Raw genomic sequence first — 16,792 nt, forward strand, 5'->3', positions numbered from 1 at the left:
TCTATTCTGACCTGGTTATAGACAAAAGAGTCAACAAAACACACAACTGTCAACTATCTTGTTGGCTTAATATTCAAAAATCAAGTTGATATGTTTCAGTAACATTCCAACTGATCTGTTTCCTCACAAAAGTGTAATTACAAAATTCCAGCTCCTTAGAAATATACCCTAAGAGAAGTCGATCTTTCACTCAACCTGGTGGGTGTGCCAGGGTTCAGGGATGTATAGAACCCCATCCATGCTCAAAGGGCTTAGAGTCTGTGTCTGTGGAAAGCCTGGGGCTGAGTGAGGGCCTGCTAGGGGGAGGCAGGCATGGTGGCTCATGCCTGTAATCCCAGCCACTCAGGAGGCTGAGATCTAAGGATTGCAGTTCAAAGCCAGCCTGGGCAGGAAAGTCCATGAGATTCTTATGTCCAATAAAACATGCAGAAAACTGGAAGTGGTGATGTGGCTCAAGTGGTAGAATGCTAGCCTTGAACTGAAGACCTCAGGGACAGTGCCCAGGCCCAGAGTTCAAGCCCCAAGACCAGAGAAAAGAAAAACAAGATAGACAGGAGGCCAGGAAGGGAGGTGGGTGTAGCAGCCATGCCCGAGATCTACACTTTGAACTTGTGCCCTGAGCTGTCCTGCTCTATGCCAGGCTTGTCAGAAACTTAGTGGGTATTCATGTCTCTCAGCGAGATTAGGTTATAGGTGTGCGCCACCATGTGCAGCTTCTACAGGTCTTTAGAGAGACTAGGAGTACAGGATAAACATCCAGACTTAGAGCTCAAGAACTGAGCCAATTGCAGATCACCTCTGACTCTAGGGGCGGAGACAACCTCTATGACAGTCATGCTGCCTCGGGGCTCCTCCCACTTTCTCGAAAACCTTCTTCCTTCAGCTTCCCTCGGCCGAATGCTGATGGCATGAGGCATGCCTCTTTATCTTCCATGGAGTGTGTGGGCCAGGCCTGAGCATGGTGATTTTTACATACGTGGCTGCATGAATTGCCTATCTCCCTGCCTGGTCAAGTCTCCTATGCTCAGGCCAAGCTACAGATGCCGGTCTCTCTCCAACAGCATAGTAGATCCTCGTGTCTCAGACGTACCCCACAAGAAGCAAGCAAGTGGTAACGGGAGGAGTGAGAGCCACCTCGCGTCCCTGTCCCATCCCAGCCCCCCTGGGAAGTTTTCAGAGTTCTAGAGCCTTCTTAACTTGTACATGACAACCAATCTGTGTTCCCTCTTCCTTTCCTTACCACCAGGCCCATGGCCTTTGCTCTTTCACTTGTGTCTGTGTGTTCTGCTTTTCTTCTACTCCTTTCCCTCTTATCTACTGGCTGCCAGCTTCCTGCCAGCTGCTCTCCAGGGCCATCACAGCTCATGCCCATCCTCAGCAGCCGCTGTCAGCACCTCTGCACACCTCCCACCTTCGAGCCCCACCCCCACGCAGCTCTCCATTCCTACCTGCTCACAGGCCCATGGCCGTATCTTATTGGCAGCCCCAGGACTCCACCAGGCCTGAACTGCCAGACCCAGTGCCATGTGGTTGGAGGGGCTCCTGGCGACCTCGTTGCTTTCCTTCTCCTTGTCAGGACCACTACGTTCGCTTAGCAGACTTCCAGGCCAATGCAAGAGCTTGTTTGTCTGCTTGGTCTACTGAACCGGATGTTTCTGGTAAGTGGCTTCAGTTTTCTTTATTTAGTTTCTAACAGGGTACAAGTCTGAGAAAGAGATAGGCTTCATAGTTGAGGGATCTCTGTGTTGTACATCTGCCTTCTGCCTTCAGTTCTCCGTGCTTCTCTGTGGACTGTCTGCACCTTACACACAACCCACTGGGGACCCAGATAGGGGGTTGAGAACCTCCAGGAGTGACTCTGATTGGAGGCACTGGGACCTAGGAAACAATCCCCAACGTGTTTTTGGCCCTGGCTGCTCATTAGAATACTGCAGGAGCTTTAAAAACACACACGGCCCAATCCCACTGCTGATTCGTCCAGGGTAGAACGATTCTCTTCTGTCAAGGAGTAGGAGACTATGTAATGATCTCAAATGCAAGACCTTGTGTAATACGAGTTTTTGGAAGGCTCCATCTGGATCTACTGAGTCTAAATCTTCAGCTCTGAGGAACACAGGTGATTCCTGTCTGAATGAGCGTTTGCAAGCTGTTTCCTACACCATGCAATGAAGGGCAAAGAGGTATTTAGGCCAACGATCTTAGTTCAGAGTTTACACTAGTGAGTCTGGAAGAGGGCCCTCAGACTCACAGTGGTAGCACGGCCTGAGAAGAGCTTAGAAATGCAGATTGCCAGGCTCTGTCCCAGATCTGCTGCCTCTAACTCTGTGCATGAGGGCCCTGTCTGTTAAATAAACTCCAGTGGTGAATGTGGTACACACTATGGTCTAACAACCGCTGATTTGCCATCTACCTGCCTCACCTGAGACTGTTTCATGGCTTGAGGGATTCAAGCTGCAGAAGCTCTGGAGAAAGAGCTGGCTGCAGAAGATTGCATGCTGGGGCTTGCTGTGAATGCCCCTGATACGAATGTGAGGGTTAGATGGTAAAAACCATATCTAAGAGTTCTTTCCGGGGCTGGGAAGGTGGCTCAGTGGTAGAGTGCTTGCCTTGTATGCATGAGGCCCTGGGTTCGATTCCTCAGAAGTGGTGCTGTGGCTCAAGTGGTAGAGTGCCAACCTTGAGCTGAAGAGCTGAGGGACAGCGCCCAGGCCCAGAGTTCAGGTCTCATGAGTGACCACCCCCCTCCCAATTAAAATTAAGAGTTTTTTCCTTGAACACCAGCCATGAGAAGTGATTGGATTCTGTAAAGGTTAAGAGAGCATGGGGCAGGAATTTGCTGCAGCCGGTTACTCGACCAAATCGTTCTCAGGGCTACTCTGTCACACATGAGCTAGTTCTGTGGCATTGCAACTGCATGTTTGTCCCTCGTATTATTTATTTATTTACTTACTTCCTGACAGGATTGCGTTAATCATGTGACTTAGGCTTTGGAGGGTCCATTGTCTCCGGCGAGGCCTCTCTCTTGAGAATATCCATGATGGCATGCATTTTTATTTTTAGGTCACATTTGGTTTGCTCTCCCACATTCCAGTGTACTTTTTGTATGTATGTGTATTTGCAAAATGGGTGTTGTTATTTTATGTACGCGCCCAGAGACTCTGCCAGTCTCTGTGGTAGTAATACTCCCACCACGGCTGATTTTATGCTCTCAGTGTGATGTTGCTGCATGGTGCTGAGACAATACTCTTCGGGAGTTGGTGGTGGGGTTGGTTCCGGTTCTCTTCTGTTGATGCCCAATTGAAGGGTGGGACTGGATCCATTACTCTGCTGTCCTGTAGACGTGACATATTTTCATGAGTTGCATTCTCTCACCCCGTCTATTTCCACTTTGCCTGGAATCCTGGGCCAACACAGTTTGCTTTATAGGCAAGGATATTGAAGTACTTAGACCAGCTGAAGGGTTTTATTAGTGGTCAATAATCAGAATAGTATGCATATGGTGGGGTTTCTGCTTTTAATAAAACTAGATTATAAGGCTTTGGTGGAAATGCATGAGAACCAGTACTTTTAATAGTTTGATGTCATCACTTGGAGGTTCTGGGGCAGCTGAGTGAGCTGTGAGCATAAACAGCCTTCTGGTGAAATTTCTGGATGCTTGATCCTCAGAGAGCTACAATTCTATGGTCATTAAACTATAGGCTGAGACCTTCTTGGCCTCAAGGTGTGATCACAGACTCAGAGGTAGCTATGGGCTATGAGTCATTCCAGTTTCCTACATGGAGAATTCGCTTGCACGAAGAACTCCATGTTCCTGAAGAGGTCAAAACAGGCTGCAAGAGAGAGACATACGGCCTAGTGCTCCTTCCTGGGCTGGTGAGAGATGGCTGGAATCTCAGACCAGAGAGAGAGAGAAAAGGTAAACATGGAAACCAGCTTAAAACAATACGTTGAAGCTGGGCACTGGTGGCTCACGCCTGTAATCCTAACTACTCAGGAGGCTGAGATCTGAGGATTACTGTTTGAAGCCAGCCCGGGCAGAAGAGTCCATGAGATTCTTGTCTTCAATTAACCACCAGAACACTGGATGTGGTGCTATGGCTCAAGGTGGTAGAATGCTAGCCTTGAACAGCAACAACAAAACCTCATGGATAGCACCAGGCCCTGAGTTCAAGCCCCACACTTATTAAAACAAATATATACTGGTGCTGAGGCTTGAACACAGGGCCTGCACACTGTCCCTTAGCTCTTTTGCTTGAGGCTGGCATTCGACCACTTGAGCTACAGCTCCATTTCCAGCTTTTTTGTGGTTAACTGGAGTTAAGAGTCTTATGGACTTTATTGCCTGGGCTGGCTTCAAACCAAGGTCCTCAGATCTCAGCCTCCTGAATAGTTAGGATTACAGGCATGAGCCATAGGTACCTGGCTAAAAGTAGTTTTCTTTTTTTTTTTTTTAAAGGATGGATTTTGATTAAAATGTAATTCGTCCTTAAAGCTGTGTTTGTAAAGGGCCTCTCTCCCTCCCCTTTTCTGCCCCCCCTTTTTTTTGTCGGTTGTGGGGCTTCAACTCTGGGCCCGGGCACTCTCCCTCATCTCTTCAGCTTAAGGCTAGTGCTCTACCACTTGAGCCACAGTATCGCTTCCGGTTTTCTGAGTGGTTTATTGGAGATAAGAGTCTCAGGGTCTTTCCTGCCTGGCTGGCTTTGAACCGCGATCCTCAGATCTCAGCCTCCTGAGTAGCTAGGATTACAGGCGTGAGCCACTGGCGCCTGCCTTCTCCCTCTTCTTATGCCATCACTGATCATGCTGAACTGGAAGTATGTGTTGGCATCTCAGTGTGGCTAGGAAAGGCTAGTGTGCCTCTGGAGAAGGGTGGGAGAGCTGGACCATGGGTCTTTCCATAGAGAAGGCCTGTGAATTAGGACAGCAATGTCCAGTCATTGCTGTACACCTCCTCTTCTTCTCAAGCCCTATTCTGGTCATTATTTTTGAGCTGCTCATGTTTGAACTCAGAGCCCCCCACTTGCTAGGCGGGCGCTCTACCACTTGAGCCATACCTCCAAACCTCTTTTGCTTTGGTTATTATTTTATTATTTTTTGGAGCCTGAATTCTGGGCCTGGGCGCTGTCCATCAGCTCTTCAGCTCAAGGCTAGTGCTCTACCACTTGAGCCATAGCACCAACTTCCGCCTTTTTCTGCTTATGTGGTACTGAGGAATCGAACCCAGGGCCTCATGCATACAAGGCATGCCACCTTACCAGCCCCACTTCAGTTATGTTTGATGTAAGTTCTCACTTTTTGCCCAGGCTAACCTGGATTATGGTCCTTCCGTTTCTGCTTCCCATGCTAGTTCGGATGATATGCACGAATCACTGTGCCTAGCTTTTTCTGTTCTCATACACTTTTTGTCTGAGCTGGTTTGCAAACCATGACTCTCCCAATTTCAGCCTTCTAAGAAGCTAGGATTCCAGATATAAGCTATCACACCTGGCTCTCTTCTGATTATTCTTAGCCCACCCTTGTCTCCTTTCAGACACATGAAGGGGTTTCCCACAAATGGGCAGAATGTGTGCACATAGACGAGCCCCATTTAAAGAAAAGCCTGACACCAACTTGAAATTTAAACAGTTTAATGTGAGTGTAGCTATGAGAATTACAAAAAGAAATAATTGCTTCACAGTATGATTTCGATGCTGGAAATGATCAGATATTATTGAAGAATATTCCCAGGAACATTTCTGTTACGTAAAGGAAGGCACATTGACACGCTCAGTTTCTAATCCCCACTCTGGAGATACTTTTCCATGACCCAAGAAGACTCCCCTTCTCTCCCAGTCCCCCCGCACCCCCAAACATCAACACTTTCTGCCTCTCCTCTGGGTAACCCTTCCATCTGTTTCTCAACTCGGCAATTACTTGCTGCTTGCTGGTCATGCTGATTTGATCAATTTACAGGAGACAGAGAAGAATCTGTGCTTCAGAAGCAGAAGAGGTTTTAAAGACCCTTCCTGTCATAAAGAAATCCCTGCCAATAAGAAATCAAGGCTAAGATGGCTCAGGAAGGACTTGCCTGAGACAGATGGAACTGATTAGTGGCTGAGCTGGTGTGTGTGTGTGTGTGTGTGTGTGTGTGTGTGTGTGTGTGTGTGTGTGTGTGTGTGTGTGTGTGTGTGTGTGTGTGTGTGTGTGTGTGTGTGTGTGTGTGTGTGTGTGTGTGTGTGTGTGTGTGTGTGTGTGTGTGTGTGTGTGTGTGTGTGTGTGTCCAACTCTCTTGCATTCTAGACTAGACCATTTTCTGGCACTGTGCTATATTACATGAGTGAGTGGTGTGACTAGAAAGTCCCCGTTAAAGGGTGTATTCATAGAGCTAGCTGTGAGTACGAAGTTGAACCAAACAGAGCTTTGGCAATTGTTGTGTGTCTTAGAGAGGTTCCTGGAGGGTGACAGCCCACACATTTCCTGTGCTTGATGGGGGAGTTAAAGAGGTCTTCTGGGGTGGACCTTCAAGGGGAAGTTAAAAGAGGTCTTCAGCTACCTGATCACAGCTACATTTACAGTGATGTGTTTTGGAACTGGCAACTTAAGAGACATCATAGGCCTGGTACTTTGTTATGGTCGATGCCCTTCTGTTTCTCTCTTGGGATAGGAAGTAGATGCGGTTGGCCTCTGGGTAGGTGACTTTGCTGAGGGGGAGCTTGTAGATGGCGGGGTTGTTGGTCGTCAGGAGCAGGAAGGTGAGTGCTGAGAGGCAGAAGGGCCATGTGCATGGTGGTAATCCAAACTGGAAGGAGAGCGACAGGAGAAGTGCTTCAGTCACGTGAACACACACACACACAGATACACACACACCCAAACTAAACAAACAAACAAAAAACCCTAGAGCTTGTTTAATTAGCCATTATAAATCCCCTCAACCCTGGAAAGAAGAGAGATGCTTTGTGGGCATTGCTAAGGGGAATGTTGGACTGGCTGCCAATATAAATAAAATCATGTATGTCACTGGTGACAGTCTGCATTGGAACAGGTAAAGACATACTCTTCAAAGTATAGCTATTGGAATGGTAATAGGGCTTAATATGTCTTTACATAGAAGACATGGTTTTTTTGGGGGGGAGGGGGAATCTGGTCAGGCTATTCATCTGGTTGTAGGAGCTGTGATAGTTCTGTGCCTGCTTTCGGAAGCCCTGTTGAAGGAGTGTCTTTGGACTCCTTGTATCTCAAGACGTTTTTCTCATGTCATAGATTGGAGTAGACATACACACTTGACTCAGGCGTAGACACTTGACTCAAACACAGCATCCCTTAGGCCCACAATTTGGGCCAATAGAATTCCTCTTTTGAGAATGAGAACTCATAGGCACCAACACTTTATCTATAGAGCTCTTGAACTGAAAGGCCTGGAAAACCACACAGAGATGGTATCATTTACAAGCTGACAGCAGCAGAAACCCTTTACAGAGACTCCTGGCCTTGTTCCTGAGAAATGGAGATGAAGAGTAGCTGCCTCTCTTCTGAAGTGCTCTCAGGTCCCATGTCTCTTTCTCATCCTGACTTGCTTTTTATTCCTTGAGATGATCAAGGATATTTATATCCTCCTCCTTTGAGCATACTCTTCATTTGAGATGGCTCCAGTGGACAGTTTGCAGACAGCCTATGAATGTAACTATGAGGTAGATCAAATCACGTCCCACCTCCCCCAAATGTAGGAGCCGCAGGTAGCATCAAGGGAGTAAATGACATTGGCCAGGTGTAAGCCCAAAGATGCTGGGAGGGCTTTGGAGAACAAGAACAGTGCCAGCACAAGGCCATAGGAATTCCTGTGAGCCCTGATTTCCACTCAGGGAGTCTTGCCACCAAAGCCCCACTGAGAAAGCACACAGTGCTGGGTGGAGTCCTACAGTAGAAAGGATGTGAGGACTCCACAGACCCAGATCCAAATCTCAGATTGTATCCCCTTGTTATCATCATTTCAGCCTTCTGAGGCCTATTTCCTCAGCAGCCGGGAGTAACAATACTGACTCAGAGAGCTGGTGCTTTGTGTACACTAAGTATTCAATAAATGGTCCTCAGGACATGATTGCCATCAAGCAGATGGCTGCATTGTTGAAGACCCAGGGCTGCACATATGCACACCAGTTAGAGAGCAAAAGAATATGGCTCACAAGTGCTCTTCTGAGGAGGGCTCAAACAGTTTCATAAATGTAGTTCAACATCTTTATATCCTGTTCCTCAATGAGGAACTCCTGGGTCTGTCAAGAGCCTGAACTTTCCTGACAGTGGTCAGCGAAACATCATCAACAGAGAGGGCACACAGGAAGTGAACCTAATTTTGTTTGTAGGATAGTATAAGAGAAGGCTAAATGTGCTTAGAAAATACGTTCTGAGGCTAAGTCCAAATCATCTGTTTTCCTTGGAGATTTAAACAGATGTGAGTGGAGTGTCTATGCCTTTCCCATTTGCAGGACTGATGAACCTTCCCCTTCCATGTGAACCTTCTCTTATATCTCTGTCTAAAACAGGGAGACACTGGCTGTGAGCTGAGCTTTGAGCACTGTATACCAGGCCTACGCTGGCCAGGTGGCTGTTCCTGACCTCACAGAACACCCAGACTAGGCCCAGACAAAGAATAGGTTGCTGAGACTGCTGTGTGTGCCCATAAGCCACCAGCCCACACTTCTCTCTGATTGGTTAGGGTTTGTCCTTGCACTGTTTCCTAAAGCCCTTGCTGATGACACCAGTCTCTCTGTGCAAAGATGATAGTTCCTATGGGACAAATGTGCCCTGACTTGCAAGCCAGGAGTGAAGAAGGAAAATAGTTCTGGAGGATGGTAAAATAGAAAGGGGTTAGATTTTCAAGATGGTGCTCTTCAGATTGCTCGATAAAGAGCTCCACTGCCGCTGACAATGGCATTTGATTGACCTGCCATTGACATTTGAGTTCCTGTGGCCTAAAGTGTTAAGGTGAGCAGTGGGACTTGATGCAAGAATAGATGGAAGTTGGGAAGGGTTCTGGGAGGAAGGGTTGTGATGCTCAGGGGCTGGGAAATTGAGGGAGCACGTGGGCATGTTTGTAGCCCCCAGAGACTTACCACAGACAACATGTTGGCTAGAGCAGCACCCAGGTAGGCTGCAAACAGTGCTGGAAGAAGAACCAACCATAAACAGTCAGTGATGCTTTACCATCATCCCAAGCTTAATCCCCACGGTCTCTCTTCATTCATTGTATGCTACAAATGCCATCTCTCAGATTCAACGAATACCAACCAAGTCGTGTTTGTGCTTGGCAGCTTTAAAAGTGTTAAATTCCATGCAAATGCCTGCATTGCTAAGACAGCAGATGAACTTTGTTAAAAAAGGGCCAGAATTTAGCTGTTACAGTTCTCTTGGGTCTCACCACCTTGCATTCCAGTAAAGGAACATTTAACAGCATAAACCATAAATGAAAATTTTACTATACAGTGAAGGCAAGTGAATCCCAGAAGTCCCTGCTGGAATATTTCATCACAAGGTATTAACATAATATGGGTTTCAAGGGACTAGCAACATCCTGTAAACTCGAGGAAAACCAAATAGGCCTACTGCCCTGTCTCTCAGGCTGTGCAAGGGAGGGCATGACCAAGCGGGCTGCTGAGAAGAGCCTGCTGGGAAGAGAAGTCAGAGGCGATGAAAATGGGCCAGTGTAATTGGGCTTTGCATCTGGAGCCTTAATTTCTCAAGAGAGCACATCCCAGCTGTCTTTGGGATACTAACAACGCTAACCTTTATTAGAGAATGACTACACACCCAGCACATAGCCACACTCTCTGTAGCCTTCAGCATTCCTAAAATGCAAGCACTGGCATAGTCTTTATTTTGCAAGAAAACTGAGGCTCCAAGAGGTTAAATAACACCACTGGGTTGTCTATTTGTGAGGTAGAAAGATCCCTTCTTTTTTTTTTTTGTTGGATTTGGGGGCTGAACTCTGGGCCTGGGCACTGTCCCTCAGCTCTTCAGCTCAAGGCTAGTGCTCCACCACTGGGGCCACAGCACCACTTCTGGCTTTTTCTGCTTACGTGGTGCTGAGGAATCGAACCCAGGGTCTCATGCATGCACTCTACCACTGAGCCACCTTCCCAGCCCCCATCCCATTGTTTTTAAGGTGAGGATTCAAGGTGGAAGAGGAGAGGAAATACAGGAATGGATTAGATAAAGTAGGGTATAGGGCAGGCAAGTTTCCTGGGTTCCACCAGCCAGCTTCCTTCTCTGGAAGGAAATAAGAGGCCATGCTGCCCTTGGCACAGCTGCGTCCTCATTCATTTCTTTGAATACAGATCTCAGGGCTGACGCTTCCTGCCATTCGTTAGACGTTAGAGGTGGTACCCACGGATGATCTGATTTGATGCTGACACCAGCTCTAGGAGGCGAGCACAGGCAGTGTGAGGCACTGAGCGTGGAGGTAGCTTGCCCAGCGTTCTGTGGCTGACAGAGCTGTGGCCATCTGGCCACAGTGTGTTCTTCCTCACAGGGTGCTGCAGCCCGAGGTTAGGAAGAGGCAGGAAGAGGAAAGGGGTCCACCCAAGCATTGTGAAGACCAGAGCTCAGCCTGCGAAGAGTGGAGGCTCAGAGAGTGGCCTATGCCGAGCTCGATTCCATTCAACTCTCCCATGGTTGCTGGGCAGGAGTTGAAGGCCTCCTTCACATGCTCCTCACCCTCCCGGTCTTGATCAACTTCTACCTGTGACCAGGGAAACCTCTGAAAACCTCCCACACACTCATGTATGCAGGGCTTGAAGAGTCAGGAGAGAGACAGGAAAGAAGGAAACATGGCATGCTGCCTTATGTGCAGAGCAGCACTGGCTGCGGGACTATGACAAAGGCCCAGGTACCCTGGATCTTTTTCTCTTCCACCTCTAGAGGGAGCCCTGGCTTCAGGAAGGAGAATGGTATAACAGACCTGCCTGACTCTGGATCATTGATTTGACTCCCATTGCTTCAGTCCCTCATCTGTGAAACGGGGCAGCAATAGCATCTGAGTACTTTACAGTGAACATTACAATGAGATGCACCCGTCAGGTTTCGCAGGTGTGGCACCATCAATGTTCCTTGCTGGGCGGCTGCCCCCTGAGTTGGAGGATGTGTAGCAGCATCCCTGGCCTCTCCTTACTAGATGCCAGGAGCATCTCCTTTGCTGTCCTAGGAGGAAGGGGAACCTCACTCATTGCTTACATGGTCCTGACACTGAGCACCTTTAATGTTGCATATGAGCTGCCTCCCTCCTCTTAGTCGAGTCCTGACTCTGATCATTGATACATTTTCCCCCTCTTTTGCCAGGTAAAATAATAATACCAATCATGGAGAGTTGGTGTTGGGGTAGAGATGAGGTATTTAAAAGTGCCTACTTAGCAGTAGGTGCTAGGTGGGCCACCTTACCTTTCATTTGGTCAATCTGACAGCTCTTATTTCTTAAGTAACTATGCTATGCTAGACTTCGATTGAAATTTTGGGGTGGCAGAAAACAATTTTAGAAGGGAAGAAAGGAAAAGACAGCAACTTTACCCTTCATATCTAGTTTAGAATTTGTTTTTTACAGCTTTGTATTGACTGTCATAGAATGGAAATGAAAACATCTTCAAAGTAAATTAAGGAAACTCACATTTCTGATCCAGAACATATCTAGCAAAGGATAGTTTAGAAGTTTTATAATGTACACTTATTTTTGTTAAAGTTTATATCTAAATCTCATTATCTACAGATATATGGAAATGGCATCTCTGTTTTAAGTCTCTTAGTCCAAATGAATTTTATTTGGTTTTGATTTGGATAATTTCAAGAATATGATGAAAGTTTATAAGCATATGAAAACAAACCAAATTGTTCTAGTCAATCTGAGGACTCTGAACAAATATGCAACCAGGAGGGATCACTTGAAGGGGTTGATGGTCAATACATGGAGGTTTCAGCTTTATTGTTTTGTATGATGTAAACTGCCCAGTTCTAGCCAGAAGTGGTTTTCTAAGTGGTTATTACTCACTCTTTCTTTTTTCCCTTCCTTCCTTCCTTCCTTCCTTCCTTCCTTCCTTCCTTCCTTCCTTCCTTCCTTCCTTCCTTCCTTCCCTCCTTCCTTCCTTCCTTCCTTTCTCTCTTTCTTTCTCTTTCCCTCCCTCCTTCTCTTTACCTTTCTCTCCCTCCCTCTCCCTCCCTGTTCCCTCCCCCTTCCTCCGTTCCTCCCTCCTTCCCTCTCTCTTTCATTCTTGCGGTTGTTTTGGGGATAGATCTAGTATCATCTGAGATGGAAGGGAATTCTGTCAGTGGTACCTACAGCAGGCAATGGCCAAGATGTGTGTCTGCCAGGTGATGACGTAGAACATGCCTCCGATGGCGATGCAGGCGAGCGTGCTGTTGAAGCCACAAAGGCCAAAGTAGATGGAGTCAAAGGGCGTGGCAATGCTGAGAGCTGTGGGAGAAGGGTGTCTGTGTTGACTTTGGGTCTTTTAGAGCTCACCCGCCCGTCCCAAGCCTCCACAGTGCTCAAAGCACAGAATCAGCCATTTATTTTAAAAACAGAGCTTCTGATTTTATTGAAAGAAAAGAAAGACGTAAATATATAGAGCCACCTGACTATTAGTGGCTAGTTGTAATGAGCTGAAGAAACACTTTGAGTAAAGACCCTGAAGTCTGATTGTCCTTCCTTAGACACACACACACACACACACACACACACACACACACACCCCTTTCCTTCCTTTTGTCATTGGAGATAAGACTTAAAACTGTGTCTGGAAAGCAAACTCTTTCTGACTTTAAAGTTACACTAAGGTGTTGCACGGAGGAGCATGAAGGCATTAGCACTATAAGTCGAATATAATAGAAGGGGAAAGTTTCCAGGAATTTGATCCAGTGTTAAAGACACATGTCACCACGTTCCTTGGGGCTGCCAGCAGGCACAACTGTCCCTAGAGCCCATTAACTTGGGGGAGTGGAGACACAGACCTGCTAACATCCCCATGGTGGATCCAATGGCTGCATGCAAGCAAATGAGCGGCGAAGATACAAGCAGAGCTATGAGGAAGATGCCTCCAGTCCAGGGGTTATCGCAGCCGTATACCTGGCCGATTCCGACAGGGATGGCTCTCAAAAGCTGTAGGAAGAGCAGGGCCACTTGTTTGCTATGGAGCTTAAAGAGACAATTTAGACCTCTTCTATAAAAGGTTCAGCATGCTGTTTTGTTTTTCTTTTTTCTTTTTGCCAGTCCTGGGGCTTGAACTCAGGGCCTGGGCATTGTCCCTGAGCTTGTTTTTTTCTCAAGGCTAGCACTCTACCACTTGAACCACAGTGTCACTTCTGGCTTTTTCTGTGTTTGTGGTACTGAGGAATCGAACCCAGGGCTTCATGTATGCGAGGCAAGCACTTTGCCACTAAGCCACACTCCCAGCCCCTTGTTTTTCTTTTCTTTTCTTTTTTTTTTTTTACAAGGTCTTGCTGTGTATCCCAGGCTGGCCCTGAACCCATGATCCCCCTACTTTAGCCTCTCAAAAATAACACTAACATCGTGTAACAGGTTTCCGAGACATTTCTGTTCAAATAGCTTAGCCGTAAGTGGAGCAAAACTTTGTCATCTTAACTTGAACTCTGCTGTATGTGTTTCTAAATGGAGGATAATCTGAGCTTTAATATAGAAGCATGCCTCAAAAGCAAATGGAAGAAAACTCTGGAGAGTTCTTAAAAACAGGGACTTCTTAAGCCAATACATAATAGCAAGGTGTGGATACCTTTAATTATTCAATGCAACCGAATGAAAGTAACAGGGTAAGTTGCATTAAAACTGGACCAAAGCATACGCAAGAGACTCTTAAACAAAAAACAGCAAAGAAGGTAAGCCTGAAGTCCAGAGGCTGTTGTTCTAGTCTTGGCTTTGTTCTTCTGTGATTTTCTCCGGAACTTTCTATGGAACCTCTCCCTCTCCCTCTTTCATCCTCCCTCCCCCTCTCTCTTTGGGCTTGTACTGGTACTTGAACTCAGGCCCTGGGCCCTGTCTCTTAGCTTTTACACTCAAGGCTGGCATGTTGCCTCTTGAGGCACAGTTCTGGTTCTGGCTTTTTGAATGAGTGTCATGTACTTTTCCTGCCTTGGCTGAGTTTGAACTGTGGTCCTCAGATCTCAGTCTCCTGAGTAGCTAGGATTACAGGTGGGAGCCACTTGGGGTAAGTTTCTTATCCTGACCCCTGTTTTGTTCTAATTGATGACACAATGGGCAGAAATAGCACTTCAGCTCTTATAAAGAGACAAGAACGGGATAAGTATTCAAGTGCTTAGTGCTGTGTAGTTGTTAATAAGTGTCACCTGTGGATGTTTCAGATGGGTCAAGTAAGTAAATGGCATCGAGCATTTCATAAACACTGCCCTTCCTCCTTCCATAATACCTACCAAGGGCACTTGGATCTCTGACCAGGTGAGATTAGGGACAGCAGATGCAGGCTGCAGCAGCGTCGTGGGGAAGAAGAGGTTGTAGTGGCCGGTGGCTGCCAGGTACAGGGTCACAGCGATATTGAAGGGCAGTGTGAAGACTGGAAGGTCCCACTTGCTGAAGATGGTGCTCAGGGCACTGGAGAGAATGGGGCTAGAGGAAGAAGCAAAAGCAGTCAGGCAGATACCTGGCCCTAACACAAGATGGCGCAGTAGCATACATGAGGTCTAGTTTTCTTGGAATAAAGCAGTTTGCTGGCCATCTCCCCCAGGCCTGTTCTGCTCTAATCAGGCCTTTCTTGGGAACTCCACTCTGAAGAGACAGGGCAGGAGGCCCACACTCAATTCCAGAGTTTCCTGGCAGTCTCAAAACTTTCTGGAAGAGACTGAGTTCTAGCCTCAGGCAGGAGGAGTAAGAAAAGTTTTGGGGAACTGAGGGGAGGTAATCACTACACTGGTTTTTTTTTGAATGGTCAAGAGTGGTCAGAAAGCCCTGCAATTTCTGGAAGCAAGGGAGGGGCCTTGTGTTCTGAGGGATCTGCCTGTGGTTGGTCCTTGGTCTGCCCTGGAAGATGATCTGATCAGGTCTGATGGTCTGATCAGGAGGCCTAGGCTAAGAGAAAAGCTTGGAGAGCAGAGGTGATAAGATTTCTAGAAACTGAAAGGACCCTGTGTTGCAGCTCTTAACCTTAGTGGTCTTCTGTGCTCTGGTGGGGTGTGATCAGAACCCGGTTACAATCTTAACCAGAGAAGGAAGGGTAACTAAGGAGATGTCATTTATACATGACCCAGCCTTGTGTTGTCTCTGTGTAATGTTGGTTTTTATTGCAAGTCGGAGTTTCTGATATACAGGCAAAACAAATAGTTCTTTCGATGGGATGAGGATAAAAATGGGGTTGGCCCTTTGCCCGGAACCCACAACCTCAGAAACAAACTTACCAAGACATAGACATAACAATGACGGGGAGCAGAAGCCACCAGTAATAATCACCCTTGTCTGAGAACACGGCCATCAGCAGCCCCACCAGCACCCCATTGTAGCCATGGAGCCCCGCTGCTATTGCCGACCTGGGGAAATGAGGATGGAGCTGGTAAGAGTGGGAATGGCCCTTGTGTATTTAAAGTTTTCTTTATTTCCAGTCAGGGTTTTCTCAAAGAGGTCACCCTTCTGGGAGTGGGGAAGGAGGATATCAGCCCAATGACCTTTACATTTCCTACATAATAGGGTTGTATGAAAAAGATTCAGGGGGCAATTACTTTTGGTTACTAGGGCCTTTTCCTTTTCTTCCTGGTACTGGGGCTTGAACTCAGGGCTTGACATTCTTGTTTGGCTTTTTCAATCAAAACTGATGCTCTATCACTCGAGCCACACCTACTGATGCTCTATCACTCGAGCCACACCTCCATTTCTGACTTTTTGCTGCTCAATTGGAGATAAGGGTTTCTTGGATTTGTCTACCTGGGCTGGCTTCAAATTGATCCTGAGGAGCTAGGATCACATGTTTGAGGCCCCCAGTGCCTAGCTAGTGTCCTGTTTTGAGGGGAAGGTGAGAGGGAGGAGAATGGTCCTTTGAGGAATGGGTCTGGAGGGCCTTACTTGTCCTGGCTCAGGACCAGGGCGGTCAAGGTGGATACAATGGTGCCCAGGCAGCCGGAGATGGCCCACCAGGGGTTCTGGACGAAGAGGCCAAGGATGATGAGGATGCCGCTGAGGGGGTTGTTCACAAACATCACCTGAGATGTGCCGCGGAGCACCCAGTCGAGAAACTGGAACACTGGGGATTTGTCTGAAACGGAGGAAGTCAGTAAGTGCTTGGTGTAAGCATGGGCCAGGCCTGGGGGGGTAGGCTGTGTGTGTGTGTGTGTGTGTGTGTGTGTGTGTGTGTGTGTGTGTGTGTGTGTGTGTGTGTAAGAATCTCCCTGCAAAACAAGTAAGTTTTCAGGGAGTCAGCTGCGGGCTGTTACCTGCCATAGAAAAGGGTAAATAAAAAGCCCTAGAGAGACAGTGTTGGCCTAGAAAACTTGTTGCCAGTCTGATGTCACCTCCTGCACTTAGGGTAGGTGCCCTGCACTACCTGTGCCTCCTAACAGGGTGCCATAAACTTTCCAGAAAAACCTTCTTACTGCATAAAGGTCATTAAACCTGTGAGCGGAGGCCCAGGGGTTGGTAGACGACCCACTGGCCTAATAGATGGTTCTTCAGTGAGCCATCTAGTGAACATTTCTCCTAGAACGCTGGCTGTGGAAACCCAGCATTAATTTTGCTCATTTGAATGAGCTATTTGGAAAAATAAAAATTCTCTATTTCAAAATGAGAGCTTTCTCTCTGTCTGTCTGTCTGCCTGTCTCTGTC

General features: G+C 47.2%; 1 protein-coding gene across 6 annotated transcripts in view; it reads right to left on the reverse strand.

Annotated features, from left to right (window-relative positions):
* Positions 1-5,610: 5,610 nt before the first annotated feature.
* The window catches only part of Slc14a2 (solute carrier family 14 member 2), a 402,998-nt gene continuing 391,816 nt past the window's right edge, over positions 5,611-16,792 (reverse strand). For 5 of the 6 annotated variants that reach the window (XM_070029241.1, XM_070029239.1, XM_070029240.1 and 2 more), the window contains 7 exons: positions 16,037-16,226; positions 15,379-15,507; positions 14,401-14,593; positions 12,967-13,150; positions 12,296-12,430; positions 9,087-9,136; positions 5,611-6,778 (listed from right to left, as the gene is read on the reverse strand). In XM_070029241.1, coding sequence (XP_069885342.1) covers positions 6,578-6,778; positions 9,087-9,136; positions 12,296-12,430; positions 12,967-13,150; positions 14,401-14,593; positions 15,379-15,507; positions 16,037-16,226 — 1,082 coding nt within the window. In that variant the 3' untranslated portion in view covers positions 5,611-6,577. The remainder of the gene's footprint in view (positions 6,779-9,086; positions 9,137-12,295; positions 12,431-12,966; positions 13,151-14,400; positions 14,594-15,378; positions 15,508-16,036; positions 16,227-16,792) is intronic. The other variant, XM_070029243.1, reaches the window with a different exon arrangement.

Source organism: Dipodomys merriami, unplaced genomic scaffold (assembly GCF_024711535.1).
Source record: "Dipodomys merriami isolate MVZ:Mamm:240054 unplaced genomic scaffold, mDipMer1.0.p SCAF_2, whole genome shotgun sequence".
Classification (NCBI taxonomy): domain Eukaryota; kingdom Metazoa; phylum Chordata; class Mammalia; order Rodentia; family Heteromyidae; genus Dipodomys; species Dipodomys merriami.